This window comes from Prionailurus viverrinus, chromosome A2 (genome assembly GCF_022837055.1).
Source record: "Prionailurus viverrinus isolate Anna chromosome A2, UM_Priviv_1.0, whole genome shotgun sequence".
NCBI classification, from domain to species: Eukaryota; Metazoa; Chordata; class Mammalia; order Carnivora; family Felidae; genus Prionailurus; species Prionailurus viverrinus.
In genome coordinates this window covers 1,658,076-1,673,380 of record NC_062562.1, presented here as the reverse complement: position 1 = coordinate 1,673,380, position 15,305 = coordinate 1,658,076, and the positions used below count along the sequence as shown (strand labels likewise).

At 62.7% G+C, this 15,305-nt stretch overlaps 1 protein-coding gene across 3 annotated transcripts; it reads left to right on the top strand.

Moving 5' to 3' along the window:
• Nucleotides 1–2,583: 2,583 nt before the first annotated feature.
• TBXA2R (thromboxane A2 receptor) lies at nt 2,584–13,880 on the top strand. 3 transcript variants are annotated; one of them, XM_047850876.1, is made up of 3 exons: nt 2,584–3,692; nt 8,059–8,903; nt 12,819–13,880. In XM_047850876.1, the coding sequence occupies exons 2-3, from the start codon at nt 8,118–8,120 to the stop codon at nt 13,062–13,064; spliced, it is 1,032 nt and encodes a 343-aa protein (XP_047706832.1). In that variant the 5' UTR covers nt 2,584–3,692; nt 8,059–8,117; the 3' UTR covers nt 13,065–13,880. The 3 variants fall into 3 exon arrangements, with proteins under 3 accessions (XP_047706832.1, XP_047706834.1, XP_047706833.1); XM_047850878.1 differs by lacking the exon at nt 2,584–3,692 and adding an exon at nt 3,709–4,734; XM_047850877.1 differs by lacking the exon at nt 2,584–3,692 and having other exon boundaries at nt 7,527–8,903.
• The last annotated feature ends 1,425 nt before the right edge of the window (nt 13,881–15,305 follow it).

Sequence of the window (15,305 nt, the reverse complement as noted above, 5' to 3'; positions counted from 1 at the left end):
TGTTTAGTACCTACCCACCCACCACGACAGAGAGGCATCTGGCCCGGGCTCCACAGCCAAGGTGGACCCTCCCCAGGCCGCTGGTCACTCCCAGCTCTGCCCTCACACAAGGTCGCTGGGCAGCACGGTGTGTTGGCTCAGCCCGGAGGTGCGTCTGGTCAAGGGGCCTCTGAGCCGCAGACCCTGGCCCGCCCAAACCATGGTCCGCGGTGAGGAGCACCCATTGTGGCATCATATGGGGCACGGCTGTGCCCTTCAGACCCCCTGGCAGACGACATCACTTGGCTGTCAAAGCGATCTCAGAATCTCCTTTGGATCTAGGCGGTTGGCACCAGTTGGTTCTTGGCGGGTGCCGCTGTCCCTGAGGTCGCGACAGGTCCCTGGGAGCAGGGCTGAGTGGGGCGGGCCCAGGAGGCACTCTGGCCCCAGCTGGCTGCCTGCTCACAGGACGCCTAAGGCCTTTAACGAGCGCCATCCGGACCCGCCTGGCTCCATGGGAGGGCACGCGCTTCTGTCCTTACGAGGCCGCCCACATGCTCAGGCCTGGAAAGCGGCGGTCAGGGTTAGAATCCGGGTTTCTGCAGCTTGGAGAATCCCACCCCCCGGGCCACTGCCCATGTCCTGGCATCAGTTTCTCCCATCTGCTCCCCCGAGAGTCCCAGCCCCTCACACCCCCCTCTGCAGTCCTGGCGGGGTGACGACCCGGCCCTGGGGGAGAGACGGCTGCACTAGGAGGGAGAACGGAGTGGCCATCCCCCCGCCCCCTCCCGACCGGTGGGAGCTTAGAGCCAGGAGCCCCCGCGGGGAGGGAGGAGGGCTGGGCTCAGACACCCCCAGCTCAAGGTACGGCTACGGTGGGGGCAGGCAGTGGGTCTGGGGGACCCCCGGAAGGAACACGAGACTTTCCGGAGAAGGGGCACAGGCGCTGCGCAGGAAGGGGCTGCAGGTGAGCCCAGGGCAGGGCCACAGCCCAGGCCCTGGACTCCTCCCCGGGGCACTGGGGAGCCACAGCCGGTGAGTGAGTGAGCCGGACAGGGCCACGCGCTAGGGGTCAGGGAGGCGCTTCAGGCAGACGGGAGGCACCGTGGCCCCCACCCTGGCCCAGGGTCCACCCCGGGGCGTTAAGCTGCCCCCACCCCCCACCGGGTCGTTTTCCGCCCTTGGCTGTGTTGGCTAAGAATAGACACTCCCTTCCTGGCCCCCACCGGAAACCACAGCCACGGGGGGCACATCCTGAGCCTGGCCTCGTTCCCACCGTCCGCTCCCCCCAGGCCATCTCCGCCCCTCCCACGGGGTGGGGTTCGGGGAGGCAGGGAGGACAGGAGGCGGTGGAAGTCACAGCTTATGTTCAAATCCCACCCACACGCGGCCGTGGACACATCATTTCTTCCCTCCAGACCTCAGTTTCCCCATCTTTTTTGTTTGTTCTTAAGATTTTTTTTTAACGTAAGCTCTACACCTAACGTGGGGCTCGAACTCACAACCCTGAGACCAAGAGAGTTGCACGCTGCACCCACGGAGCCCCCCCCCCCCCCCCCGTCTTTCCCCGTCTTCACAACGAGCGTCTTTCCCCGCCGCTGCGCAGAGCTGCCGTGAGGCCCGGGCCAAATGCGAGTCCAGTGCCCTTTTCCGACGCCTGCTGTGGCCGGTTCCCAGAAGGGACGTTGCCCTGTTATCTCGGGCCAGAGGAAGTGGGGAGAGGACAGCCTCCCTCCAGCCCTGCGCCACAGCCGCTGCATCACATCTGCCTCCTTGCGATTCCCAGAAGCCGCACGCTCGGTCTCGTCTCTTAAGTTTTAAACGGGGAATGTCTGTCGCCACCGTGTCTCTCAGACCTGGCGAACTCCTGTCCATCCTACAAAGCCCCAGCCCTGACACTCCCCGCCCCCCACCCCTTCCTGGCTCACCTCTGGGCCCTGCCTGACCACAGAAGGTGGTCTTTCTTTCTCCAGCCATCCTCGAGGGCAGGTCTGACTCCACATTGTCCTGCCACATGGGCTAGGACACAGAATTGCACTGGAAGAGGGTTGGAGGGTAGGAGAGTAGGCTTTACGGGGTGGGGGGCCGGGGTGGGGGGAGTCCTCTGAGCCAGGGCTCTGCCAGAGGCCGGAGTTGGGAGCTGGGGAGATCCCCTACCGAGGAGGATTAGAGCTAATGGGCTCACTGCCTCAGGGCCTCAGACAATGGGATAGGGCAGGGGAGGGGCCTTCTGGAAGGATGCTGGGTGTGAGTAAAGGCTTGGAGGCCGGAACGAGGAGGCTCTCTGGCTGTGGAGGGGCAGCCAGAGAAGGGGTGTCAGACACGCAGGGGAGGGCGGGAGCACGTGGTCCTCACTCAGAGCCTGACCTCAGGCGACCCTCCCAGACCCCCCAAGCACTGGGTGGGGCAGAGTCAAGGCCAAACCGGTCAGTCCTGGCCCACTCGGGGCCTAACGTGGGGCCAGTGAGGCCCAGGGGATCCCTCCACGCCCAAGTCCTGCCCTGCACGCAGCTTCAAGGGCTCCCGAACCCCCTTCACCCACCTAAGGACCGTCTAGCACAGGCTGGTGCTGTAGCCGTCCCCAGCCTGGTCACCCTCTGTTTTCGTGGCTGAGGAGACTGGCCCAGAGCCCGGGGGGGGGGGGGGGGGGGGGGGTCTTCAAAAGGAAGTGGACCCTGCCTGGGAGCCCACGCCTCATCCTCCCATCAGTCCTGCGGGCACCAGGCCGACAGCCTTTCCCACCTGACACTGGGGTGGGGGGTGGAGGCCAGGGGGGAACGGACCCCCTCACTGCGGGCGGCCCTCCAGGGGCAGTCCCTTCGCTGGTTTCACTGCCATCTCCAAGCCTTTGTCCTCACAGGACCCTCCCCCGGAACGCGACGACCCACCACGTCCCACCGACCTGCTCCAGGAAAGCCTGTCTCAGCAGGACGCCCGTCCTCCCCTCTAAACAGACCCCCCGCATTGATTAGGTACCTACTGTGTGCCAGGCCCAGCTCCACCAGGTTCACCGGCTTAGAGCCCTGGGCCCCTGGGGCCTGATTCTGCCGGGAGGGGGGGTGGGGAGGGGAGGGGGACGCCCGGCCCCTCCCGATCTCGGGTGCTGCCCAGATGGTGAATAACGCGGGGCCTGGCGGCAGAAGTGCAGAGGGCGCCCAGCTGGGGCGGGCCCAGGCTACAGTCCCCCGAGAGGGCCCCGGCCACCGCATCCCTGTCCCTGAGCCCAGGGGGCCGAGCCGGGTCCCCAGCGGGCTGGGGGGCGCCCCCTGACCCCCATCGGCCAGGCCAGGCCTGAGGGGCGTGGCCAGCGCCAGGGGGAGGGGCCGGTGAGAGACGCTGGAGAGACAGACAGGGACCGACCGGGCGCGGGCCGCTGCGCGGAGCCCCCATCCTGGGCTATTTTTAGCCCCCGCGGACCCCGCTTCCAGGCGGGGAGGACTCGTCGCCCCTCCTCCAGCCCCGGAGGACCTCGCGCAGCCGGGCGTCCTGAGCTGCCGCGCCCTCCATCCGTGCCCTGCGGAAACGGGGCAGCGCCGGGGTCCTCTGTGCGTCCCGCCCCCGGCCGTGACTCGGTTTCCCCGGGGACCCCGGGAGGCCCGACCGCCCTGCTCCCCGCTCCGCCCTCCCCGGCCTGAGCCCGACACCCGCACGTCGGCCAGCCGGGCTGTGCGACAGGGGCGACCCCAGCGCAGGCCACGGATCGTCGTCTCCAGGTGAGGCCGGCCCGCCAGGTTAGGGGCGCGGCGTGAGCGCGGGCAGGATGTGTCCGGCCGCCCGCCCCGCTGTGGGTGTTTCCCCCCGTCCGCCGGTCGCCAGGTGCTAGGTGTCCCCGGGCATTGCTGAGACCAGGTCTGCGACCGGTCTGCCGGTCCGCCCGGGGCCTGTCCCGGTGTGGCCCGTGACGTGCCTCTGTGTGTCCCTGGGAGCCTGCGGGGCCGCTCAGCGTCCTTCGGCACCGCAGGGAGGGTGCAAGGCGCTGGGCGTGGCTGCGAGCCCCGTGTCTGGGCGTGTGTGGCCGGTCTCAGCCCACGTCGGGACCATCACTGTAACTCAGTGCCCATCCTCAACCACGGCCAAGGGCCCCCAGGCCTGTCCCCTCACCTCACACCTGCCCTCTTGTGCAGGTGAGTGGCGAGCCCTGGAGAGCACCCACTGTACAGATAAGGAAACTGAGACTCACCGGGAGCCCCTTGAGTCAGGGCGGAGGCTGGCGGCCCCACTTTGCACCCTCTGGGGTGGGGGCCGGGTTGGTGTCACAAACAGGAAAAGGTCCCGGAAATTAAGCCTCATGATGTGGTGAGGGGAGGTGGGGCAGGCCTGGGGGCTGACATTTGTGTGCGGTGTCTGTAGAGGGGTCCACACCCGTGGGCCTGCGAGCCTGCGTCAGGCCCCGGGCTGGCCTGGTCCCTGAAAAGGTGACACCGTTGGTCACCTGGACGGCGCTCAGAGCACTTAGCAAATGTGCTGGGGCCACCTCAGGGCTGCCCCCGTGCGCCTGGCCGGCCAGGAGCAGACCTCTGAGCTCCCGCAGGGCAGGGAAAGCTCCCGGGCGGGGAGGGGGCCTGGGTGGGAGCAGGCCGGGCCCAGAAAATCAGCCGGAATGCCAGCAGGCGGCTCAGTGTCGTGGGTCTCCCCGCTTCACAGAGGAGGGGACACTGAGGCTTGGCACAGTTTACTCCCTCCCCCCCCCCCCCCCCCCAGCCTGGGACTCCGGCGAGCCGGTCAGAGGTCAGCGTCGCCCCTGCGGGAGTCTGGGTGAGCCTGGGCGCGGGGACAGGAGGCCTCGCAAGCCATCGAGTCTGGGGAGAGACGTGTTGAGAGATGGCTGGCTCGGCGGGCAGGAGGGGGTGGGGGAGGAGAGCCAGGGACCGACCCACAGGCAGAGGAGGGGCCTGGCGCTTGGGAACCGGAGATCGCATTCCACAGGGGGCTGGGCATGGGAGGCCTGGTGCCTGAGGCTCTGGGGCAGCTGGAAGGAGCCGCCAGGCCTCACCCAGGTGGGCTGACGATGCCCCCCGGGGCGGGCCGGCAGTCCTCCAGGGAGGAGCCAGGAGCTGAGACGGAAGTTCTGGACCCAGGACCCAGCCACGTTCCCATCAAAGCTCTAGAACCTCAGCCCCTTGGAATTCTCGACTCGAGGCCCTGCGGGTTCTGGAAGCGGGAGCGCGTTGGAATTCCAGAGCCTTCAAAGCCAAACCTCCCTGCTCTTGGGCCACGGAATCCTGAGTCTGTCTAGCGGATCTGGGCGCCAGGCGCCCCACGAGGCACAGAAAGGAGGATGGGTTCCCCCGAGGGCCACACGGTGCTGATTGTGGACCTCGGGCTATGGCGAGGACAGGGCCCTGCCGTCCCCTCCCAGCCCGTCTGGGGGGTGGGGGTGGGGGGAGGGGAAGGGAGGCTTTGCCAGGTGCCCCTGCGGGGCTGGCGTGGTTGCCTGGGGAACTCGGGAAGGCAGCTGTCACCAGGACCTGTCCCCGAGGGGACTGGAAACCAGAGGCTGTGGCCAGGGGGAGTCAGGCCAGGTTCCAGCCTCCCCCTGGGGCCAAGAGCTCTGGGTCACAGGTTTGTTCCCACACGCGGGAGGCGGGAGGCGGTCTCCGGGTGAATCAGCAGTCGAATCGGCAGTTCACGGAGCCTCCCACGGGGGCTGGCGCTGTGGGCCCGGAGGAGCCCCTAGCTCGCGGTCACTCCAGCCTGGGGTTAGGTCAGTGGTCGCAGGCACAGCCCAAGTCCCCGGGAATGTCCCGCAACGGTGCATTCCAGCTCTGGAGGGAGAGAGTGCCCCGTCCCGAGGGGAATCCAAATGCAGGCCAAATCTGTGACGGCAGAGCGCGCACCCCTGCCCTGCCGCGGAGGGGAAGGTTGCGGGTCACTGCTGAAAGCCCCCCCCCCCCCCCGCCGTGCTGCCCCGCACCTCTCCCGGGGCCTCGGTGTTCCCACCGGAGGCCCCACCCCACCGCCGAGGAGGGAAACTCCGTGCGCGTGTCAGGAGCTGGGTAAGGAGTCGCTGAGCAGAGGGACCAGGCCAGCACAGCAGGGAACACGTGGGAAGGTGGCCACGGCCACCACCCTGAGGGCACCCACGAGGCCCTGAGCCCTGTACTCGGACCCACCCGTTCCCGTCATCAGGCCCCTTACAGGAAGGGACGAGGCGTGCGACTAGACCAGAGTCAGTGAGAGGGTAGGCAGCGAGGCCTGGACCCCAGGCCGATGTGACCCACTTGTAGGAAATGCTATCCCTTGGGGGCGCCCGGGTGGCTCAGTCCGTTGAGCGCCCGACTGCGGCTCAGGTCATGATCTCACAGTTTGTAGGTTCGAGCCCCGCGTCGGGCTCTGTGCTGACAGCCCGGAGCCTGCTTCGGATTCTCTGTCTCCCTCTCTCTCTGCCCCTCCCCTGCTCATGCTCTGTCTCTCTCAAAAATATTTAAAAATTAGGGGCGCCTGGGTGGCGCAGTCGGTTAAGCGTCCGACTTCAGCCAGGTCACTATCTCGCGGTCCGGGAGTTCGAGCCCCGCGTCAGGCTCTGGGCTGATGGCTCAGAGCCTGGAGCCTGTTTCCGATTCTGTGTCTCCCTCTCTCTCTGCCCCTCCCCCGTTCATGCTCTGTCTCTCTCTGTCCCAAAAATAAATAAACGTTGAAAAAAATATATTTAAAAATTAAAAAAAAAAGAAAGAAAATCCTATCCCTTAAAGGAAATCTCCACCCCACGCCCCCCCATCTGGTTATTGGCAAGGCTTCGAATCGTTTATGCGAACACGCATTTATCCGTAACAAGACCTGGGTTGACACCTGAGATCAACTCGGGCCAGGCTATGGGACCTCGGACAAGAGATTTAACTAACGTGCCTCGGTTTGCCCCCTCTGCAAAATGGGTGTCACAGTTGGACCTTTGTGAGCTTTCCCTGCCCGGCCACCGCCGTACCTCCCACGTCTGCCCGCCTTCGCCCGCCCTTCCCCACCCCCGCCCCGGGAACCCCTGCTGCCCACACAGGGAGCCTTCCTGTCTCTTGGGGAACCGGGAGCTGTTTTTTGAATGATCTCTCAATTTATTTCTCCTTGACGTCCCCACATCTCGTGTGTTCGTCCACATTCGCAGAAGTCAGGCCCAGATGTCTCCGGTTTTGTCGCCCGGCCCCACCGCGAGGACCAGGTCCCTCTCGCTGCCATTTATAGCCCATCCCCGGGGAGTCTGTCACTGCCCGTGAGCCGTGTTTCTGTTCCCAGAATGGAACCGGATTTCTGGGTTTGTTTCTTATTATGAAAACAATGCCCTGAAAACGGGGGCGGCGGGGAAGAATCCGCACGATTGCAACATGTGCCAGGAAGCGTCGTCCTAAAACGCGGAAGGTGTCGGGCCCCCCGCCATGCGTGCTCGACAACTGGTGACCCAGAGGCTGACCTCAGAGCCGGCCTGGGAGCCGGGACCTCTGGCCGACGTCCAGCTGCCCTCCTCACCTTGGACGCATCCAGTCTCCCCACCCATCCTGGACTCTGCAGTCCGACAAGGGCTCAGAGGGGCGACAGGGGCTCAGAGGGGTGACAAGCAGGGGGCGGTGGTGCCCGGAGGGAAGAAACCATTTGCCTGGGGTCACGCCGGGGGTGCCCGGGGCTGCCGTTCAAACCCAGGGCCTCTCTCTGGGTTCTTCTCCGACACCCTGGTCTCCAGGGGTCACAGAGGAGACGGCAGCGGTCCTCACCCTTGAAGGTCACGGCCACCGGGGCAGGACAGAGTTGGAGGCGGTACGGCTAGTGATACTACTGAGCGGGGAGCAAGGCAAGTCGGGGAAGGTTTCTTCGAAGAGGGGTTATTCGGGGCGCCTGGGCGGCTCGGTCAGTTGAGTGTCCGACTCTTGATCTCGGCTCGTGTCGTGGTGTCACCATCCGTAGCCTCCCCTCTCCTGCCCGTGCTGTCTCTCTTCCTCTCTCTCTCTCTCTCTCAAAATAAACAAACATCAAAACAAAGAAAACCGAAGAGGGTCATTTGGACTGGGGCGTTGAAGCCCGCGTAGGAGTTCGCCAGGCCCACGCAGATCCAAGGGCAGAGTGACTCACCCGCGTTCCTTCTGCCTGCTCCCCCAGGTGTGCCCGAGCCGTCCCCGCCCGCCGCCCCCGGCCCGATGGGTTGGTGACCCGGCGCCATGTGGCCCAACGGCAGCGCCCTGGGGCCCTGTTTCCGGCCCACCAACATCACCCCGGAGGAGCGGCGGCTCATCGCCTCCCCCTGGTTCTCCGCCTCCTTCTGCCTCGTGGGCCTGGCGTCCAACCTGCTGGCCCTGAGCGTGCTGGCCGGTGCGCGGCAGGGCGGCTCGCACGCCCGCTCCTCCTTCCTCACCTTCCTCTGCGGCCTGGTCCTCACCGACTTCGCGGGGCTGCTGGTCACCGGCGCCATCGTGGTGGCCCAGCACGCCGTCCTCTTCGACTGGCGCGCCGTGGACCCCGGCTGCCGCCTCTGCCAGTTCATGGGCGTCGTCATGGTCTTCTTCGGCCTCTGCCCGCTGTGGCTGGGGGCCGCCATGGCCTCGGAGCGCTACCTGGGCATCACCCGGCCCTTCTCGCGGCCCGCGGCCGCCTCCGGGCGCCGCGCCTGGGCCACGGTGGGGCTGGTGTGGGCCTCGGCGCTGGCGCTGGGCCTGCTGCCCCTGCTGGGCGTGGGCCGCTACACGCTGCAGTATCCCGGCTCCTGGTGCTTCCTGACGCTCGGCGCCCAGCCCGGGGACGTGGCCTTCGGCCTGCTGTTCTCGCTCCTGGGCGGCCTCTCGGTGGGGCTGTCCTTCCTGCTCAACACGATCAGCGTGGCCGCTCTGTGCCACGTCTACCACGGCCAGGAGGCCGCCCAGCAGCGCCCACGGGACTGTGAGGTCGAGATGATGGCTCAGCTCACGGGCATCATGGTGGTGGCCACTATCTGCTGGATGCCGCTGCTGGTGAGTGGCGGGCGGGGGGGGTGGGGGGGTGGGGGGGTGGGGGGGTGGGGGGGGTGGGGGGGGTCTGCTCGGGGCTCCTGCCGCTCCTGGTGACCGGGCTTGGGCTCAGCCACATGGATTTAGGTCTCCCGGTTCTCACCCGCCCGGGAAAACGCGGGCACGGACCCCAGGGTTCGGGCGTCCTTCCTCGAGGAGCTCACGAGCGGGGCGCAGATAACCCCCAGACCGGGGCGCGATGGGGATGCCCAGGGCGGGGCTCCAGGATTCCATCTGGGGCATCAGAGAAGGCTTCCCAGGGGAGGGGCATGGGAGCTGGGGTCTTGAGGGACGAATAGGAGTTTTCTTAACAAAGCCAAGGAAGCCATTCTAGGTAGTGTCGCTGAATCATCAAACATCTCCTGAGTCTCCTCCGTGCCTGGTTCTGGGCTGGAACCCAGGCCTGCCCAGGTTTTCCGAGTCGGGGAGGCTGGGCCCAAGCCCTGCGAGTGATTGGCGTAAGTTGGCCATTCAGGGTGGTTATCTTTCCATCTCTGTTCGATCGGGATGAGTCTGGCGTCTGAAGTCAGACACGCGGTTCCCAGCCCACGTCCCGTGAGGACTTGCCGTGTGACTCTGGCTCCGGGCTCCCCTCCTCCAGCCTTGCTGTCTGGTTATGGGGATCCAAAAGCGTGATGGTGAGGTTGACAAGAACTCGCTCGTTCATTTGTTCTTCCAACAAGCGTGTCACGAGCGACCCCTGTGTACAAGGCTCCGCTCTAGTCACCGAGGACACAGCCGAGATCCTGTGCTTCTGGGAGCTCTTGCCAGCGGGGCAGGCGGGCCGTGAACTTAGTCCGCTCCCTCCGCCGGTGGAGCGAGCGACTCCTGGTCTCGGGATCGTGAGTTCGAGCCCCACGTCGGGTGCAGCGATCACTTAAAAATAGAACCCTAAAAACAAAACAACCCGCAAATGGAAAGATCGCGAATTTGTTCTTGCTTTTGCCTTGTTTTTTTTTGTTTGTTTGTTTTGCTAGAACGTCTTGCCTACGTGAACGGTTAGAGGAAAGGTACAAAGACCCATAATATTTTGTGACACGTGCAAATGCCACGGGGTTCCCATTTCCGCCGCCAGAAAGAAAGTCCTGTTGGAACACGGCCGCGCCCATTCGGTTCCACGTGGCTTTCACACTGCAGAGCTGAGTGGCGACAGAGACCGCGTTTCGAGTGTTATACGGTCCTTTAAGAAAAAGTTTGTCACCAAAGGGGACTCGGGAGTCATTTAGTGATTCAGCGAGATTCTACCTAGGACGCCTTCCTGGTTTTTGTCTAGCAGTTAAACTCCTATCCGTGTTTCAGAGAGCCAGCTCCAAGGGTTCAGAGAGGAGCAGGGCCCGTTCTGGGCGTCTGTCCCAAGGGATTGCAGGCTGGAGGGCAGATCCTGGTCAGGGCCCTCTTGGTGAAGGTGACATTTGAGCAAAGACATGGTAGAGGGGGTAAGCTGAAAGCATTCCAGGCAGCGGGCGCGGCATGGGCCAAGGTCCTGAGGCAGGACCCTGCCTAGTGTGTGGGAGGAACAGCCCGGAGGCCTGTGTGGTTGGAGCAGAGCGGGGGAGGGGGAGGGAGGGAGGACGGGAGGGCAGAGAGGGGACGGGCACAGGTCGCGGAGGGCCTTGGGGGGCCGAGGAGAGAATTTGGGCTTCTATCCTGGGGTGGGGAGAAGCCCTAGAGGGCTGAGGGCAGAGGGGGGAGGGACCCGACTCAGGTGCTGCCCAGTACATGTGAGGGATGCCACTAGTAATGAGTTGAATACGTAAATGTTCTCAGATCCATGAGAACAGGCCTGGGAGGGACACGCCGAGGACAGGACAAGAACACCTCCGTCAGCCAGAAGCACCATCCTGTAACTGACGCTCCCGCGGGAACCCGTAGGTGCCTGTGGCTGGCACCCACCCCGGGAACGGGTTCCTCGCAGGCTCCCTGCTTCCCTCCCCTGGCCGAGATACACATAGCCGGCGGCCGTGTCCTCCAGCCTCCTGGCTCTTGGTAACACCCAGAAGGACCTCCGTCCTGCTGCGAGTCGTCAGAACTGGGGCTCTGACGCATGAATAGGAGTTCACTCGCTAGACCGAAGGGGGAAGGCATCCCGGGTAGAATCCCTGCCTCACGAAACAATTCCTGAGTCCCCTTTGGGGGTAAGCTTTCTCAGAAAGGGCCGGGCGGTGAATATTCCAGGCACTCGGCCCGGCCCAGGGAGCGTGAAGGCGGCCACCGAGGACGGGGGAAAATGCACGTGGCTTGCGCCCCTGGGCTCCATTCGTGGACGCCGAGGTTTGAATCCCGTGTCGTTTTCACGTGCCACAGACACGCTTCTTTCTCTTTTTTCTCCCACTGTTCCCGCGTGGAAGGACATTCTCGACATAACAACAAAACCAAAGCAAAGAACAAAGCAAACAAAAGAAGGCAGAAAGACGCGGAGGGCCAGATTTGGCCCCTGACCACCCCCCGCTCTAGAGCCTCCCCTGGCTCCCATCGGCCCCCAGGACAGGCCCCCAGACGCTCCCTGCAAACTCACCTGGGAAAACTCCCACCTGCCATTTTAAAGTTTGTTTCTTTTGAGAGAGAGAGAGAGAGAGAGTACAAGCAGGGGAGGGCCAGAGAGAGAGGGAGACGGAGAGAATCCCAAGCAGGCTCCTCACTGACAGCACGGAGCCCGACGCGGGGCTCGAACTCACGAACCGTGAGATCATGACCTGAGCTGAAGCGGGAGGCTTAACTGACTGAGGCACCCAGGTGCCCCCCGGATTTTATTTTTAAGGAATCTCTACACACAACGTGGGGCTCGAATTCGCAACCCTGAGACTGAGTCACAGGCTCAGACTGAACCAGCCCGGTGTCCCAATGTTAATATAATTTCAATATAACAGTTTATTTTAAGAATTTAACATCATGTGAATTATGATTATGCTTAACAAATGTTCATTATAGTTACAAAATATACATTATAACTATTACATTGTTACTGAGTTATCATTTATATCTAATTGTATCAATGATACAGTTAGTTATATGATTATACTTGTAATATATATTTTAAATACTATATATTATAATTAACAGTATATTAGCTATTCGTCGTATTATATAGTTGTAAATAACTTATATGACATATGTAATATTAAACACAAATGTCAACAGTAATGAAATATACTTAAATGATTCAGTATACAAGTTTAACATAGAACTATTTAATATAAAATTGTGTCAAAATCATATAAAATATAATTTACATAAAATATAAATCTCAACGCAAGATATAATTACTTAAAATAAAATATATGATATAAAAATGAAGTATTTAGGGGCGCCTGGGTGGTTCAGTCGGTGAAGCGTCTGACTCTTGGTCTCGGCTCAGGTCATGATCTCACGGTTCGCGAGTTCGAGCCCCACGTCGGGCTCTGTGCTGATGGCTCGGAGCCTGGAGCCTGCTTGGGATTCTGTCTCTACTCCTCCCTGGCTCGCTCTCTCTCTCTCTCTCTCTCTCCCTCTCTCTCAAAATAAATAAACTTAAAAAAATTAAGTATTTCATGGGCAACTTTAGAGTCCAATGTTGTATTCTACCTTTCGTATGAATCGAACAATAACGCTGCGGCAGGAACGGCGACTCCGCCTGCTTCCCCCTCCAGGTTTCTGTTTCTTTCCCGCCATTTTTAATTGTGCCCCAGGGAGAGGCAGGAAAACCGTGCTGTTTTCTAGCTCCATCAACTGCAGCCCAGAGAGGTCAGGCGGCTCTCCCGAGGTCACACAGCAAAGCCGGGCACAAAGAGCACTTGGCCTCAGCTGCCCCCGGGGGGGGGGGGGGGCCGCAGGGAAGGTGCCGGTGAGGGGCAGGGCTGGCGGCCGGCGGGGTCCCTGGCTAACCGCTCTGACCCCCGGCAGGTGTTCATTGCCCAGACGGTGCTGCGCAGCCCGCCCGCCATGAGCCCGACCGGACAGCTGTCCCGAGCCACGGAGCAACGGCTGCTCATTTACCTGCGCGTCGCCACCTGGAACCAGATCCTGGACCCCTGGGTGTACATCCTGTTCCGCCGGGCCGTGATCCGGCGTCTCCACCCTCGCCTCGGCGCCCGGCCCAGGTCGCTGTCCCTGCAGCCCCAGCTCACCCAGAGGCCCACGGTGCAGTAGGACCCCAGGGGGACAGCCGGACGGGGCGCTCCCGAGGGTCACGGCTGGTCTCTTCTGAAGCCCCAGGAGCCGGGAGCGTCGGAAGGACCGAGACATTGAAGGGCTGTCCTCCATCCGCCCTGGGGACTCCCTAACTCCTCCCTTCTCCCCCACCCCAGGAAGGGTGGGCAGGCCTGTGGGGCGGGTGTCTGAGGAGATCAGACTTGCAAGCCTCCCCTTCCAGAAACCCTCCAGAAGTGGGGGCCCTTGGACCCGACACGACCTGCTTACTGGAGGGTACAGTTGATTCAGCTTGATGCCCCCACCCAAGAAGGCCCTGTTTGGAAAATATTGAACACGAGTAGGCAGGACACCCCCTCCCTGGCCAAAATACATCTTAGCCCCGCCGGCCGTCTTTGCTTCCCTCTGGGTCCAGACGGCATCGGCATCGATCTTCACCGACATGCGGGCGGCCGCCTGAGCAGAGCTGGGGCGCAGGGGAACGGGGGGGGGGGGGGGAGGGGGCTGGGTTCTGACTCCTCCCTCCTTTCTGGAGTCTTGACTAAGCACTCTGTAGGTCCGGTCTCCCGTCATCCTCCCTACAGTCCCCGGGGTTCTGGCATTAAACCCACTCGCAGGTGAGGAAAAGAGAGGAGACAGAGACAGGCAGGACTGGGATGTGAGCAATTGCTACCCACCCCCCACCCCCCAGTCCCAAGCAGGGCTCACTCCCTCACTCGGGTAGCTGCCCCCACACCACTTCAGACCCCAGGGCCTTGAACAGAAGGCACTTGGCCCACAGCAGGTGCTCAATAAACATCCATGGGAGGGACAGAGGACTGAGCCTTTACCACCCATGTGTGTGTGTGTGTGTGTGTGTGTGTGTTCGTGCAGGTGCCAGAGCTCATGCACAGCGCTTGGCAAAGAGCTTGGCACAGAGTAGACGCCTGAGAAGCACCCGGTGTGGTCACGTCAGCCCCCTAAAGCCTCCTGCCTGCCCCTTCCTCTGTCTTCCCAGGAGCTCCCCCCAGAAATGACACATCCAGCTGCCGGGGTGGGAGGTGCCTTTATTTCCTGTGAGCCCTCGAGGTACATGAGGACAGAATCCCCCTCCTGCTCCCCACTTCTCCACCTCCTGCCTGCAGGCACCTCCCCCTCCCACCCCCACCCCGCCCCCCCCCACCCCTGCCAGCTTTCCACTCCACAGACCTGGGATCTGCTTACAGCTCTCAGAGCCAGGCCCCGGTGAAACTAAAGCCCGGTTCCACTCTCCCTACCACCCGCTCCCCTCCCCGCCCCTGCAACCTGCTGGGGGAATGAGGTCACCTGCTGCTTCCAGGGGGGACCCAGGCTGGGAGGGGCAGGAGACAGGATGGGGGAGACCACGGAGGCCAACAGAAGTCATCCTCGAACTATAGCTCCCCTTGGTGGGGGAGGGGCTCTGATGACTCCTTGGACATGGGGGAGGGGACAGGTCCCTGAGCCAGGCATTCAGGGGGCTGGGAATGCAGGAGGGGCTCCCTGGGGACAGAACTAGGGATTACAGATATGGTGGAGGGGGGGGACTTCTGGGGTCCTAGCCGAGGCTTGGGGAAGAGGGCTGGTTTCGCGGGGGCTGAGGGGATGTGTGGCCGAGGGGCCGGGTAGGAAGTTGCTGGGCTTTGGCTCAGGCCGGTGTCGGCCTGGGTTCCATGTACCAGATCATGGGGCCGGGGCTGAGGCCGAGAGACTGTGCTAGGGGCCAGAGTCAGGGCTCCGGGGGCTGGAGAAGTGAGATCAGCCTGGGTTCTAAGGTCAAGGCCAGGGATCTGTAGGTGGAGCCCACTTTCAGAGCTGAGCTGGATCTCTGAGCTGGTCTGGGTCCTGGAGCTGGATCGGGTTCCCGAAACAGGCTGTGTTCTAGAACTAAGGCAAGTTCCAGAGCTGGGCTGAGTTCTTGCGCTGCTCTGGGTGTCAGAGTTGGGCGGGGTCTCAGGGCTGAACTGAATCCTGGATCTGGACTGGGCTCCAGAGCTGGGCTGAATTCTTGTACTGGGCTGGGTCTCAGAACTGAGCTGGGTTCCAGAACTGATCAGGGTTCTGGAGTTGGGTTGGGGTCCAGAAACAGGCCGGGTTCGGGAACTGAAGTGAGTTCCAGAGCTGGGCTGTATTCTTGAACTGGTGTGGCTTCGAGAGCTGGGCTCTGTCTCAGAGTTGAACTGAATCCTGGAACTGGTCTTGGCTCTAGAATAGAGCTGGGTTTCAGGGCTGAGCTGAATCTCA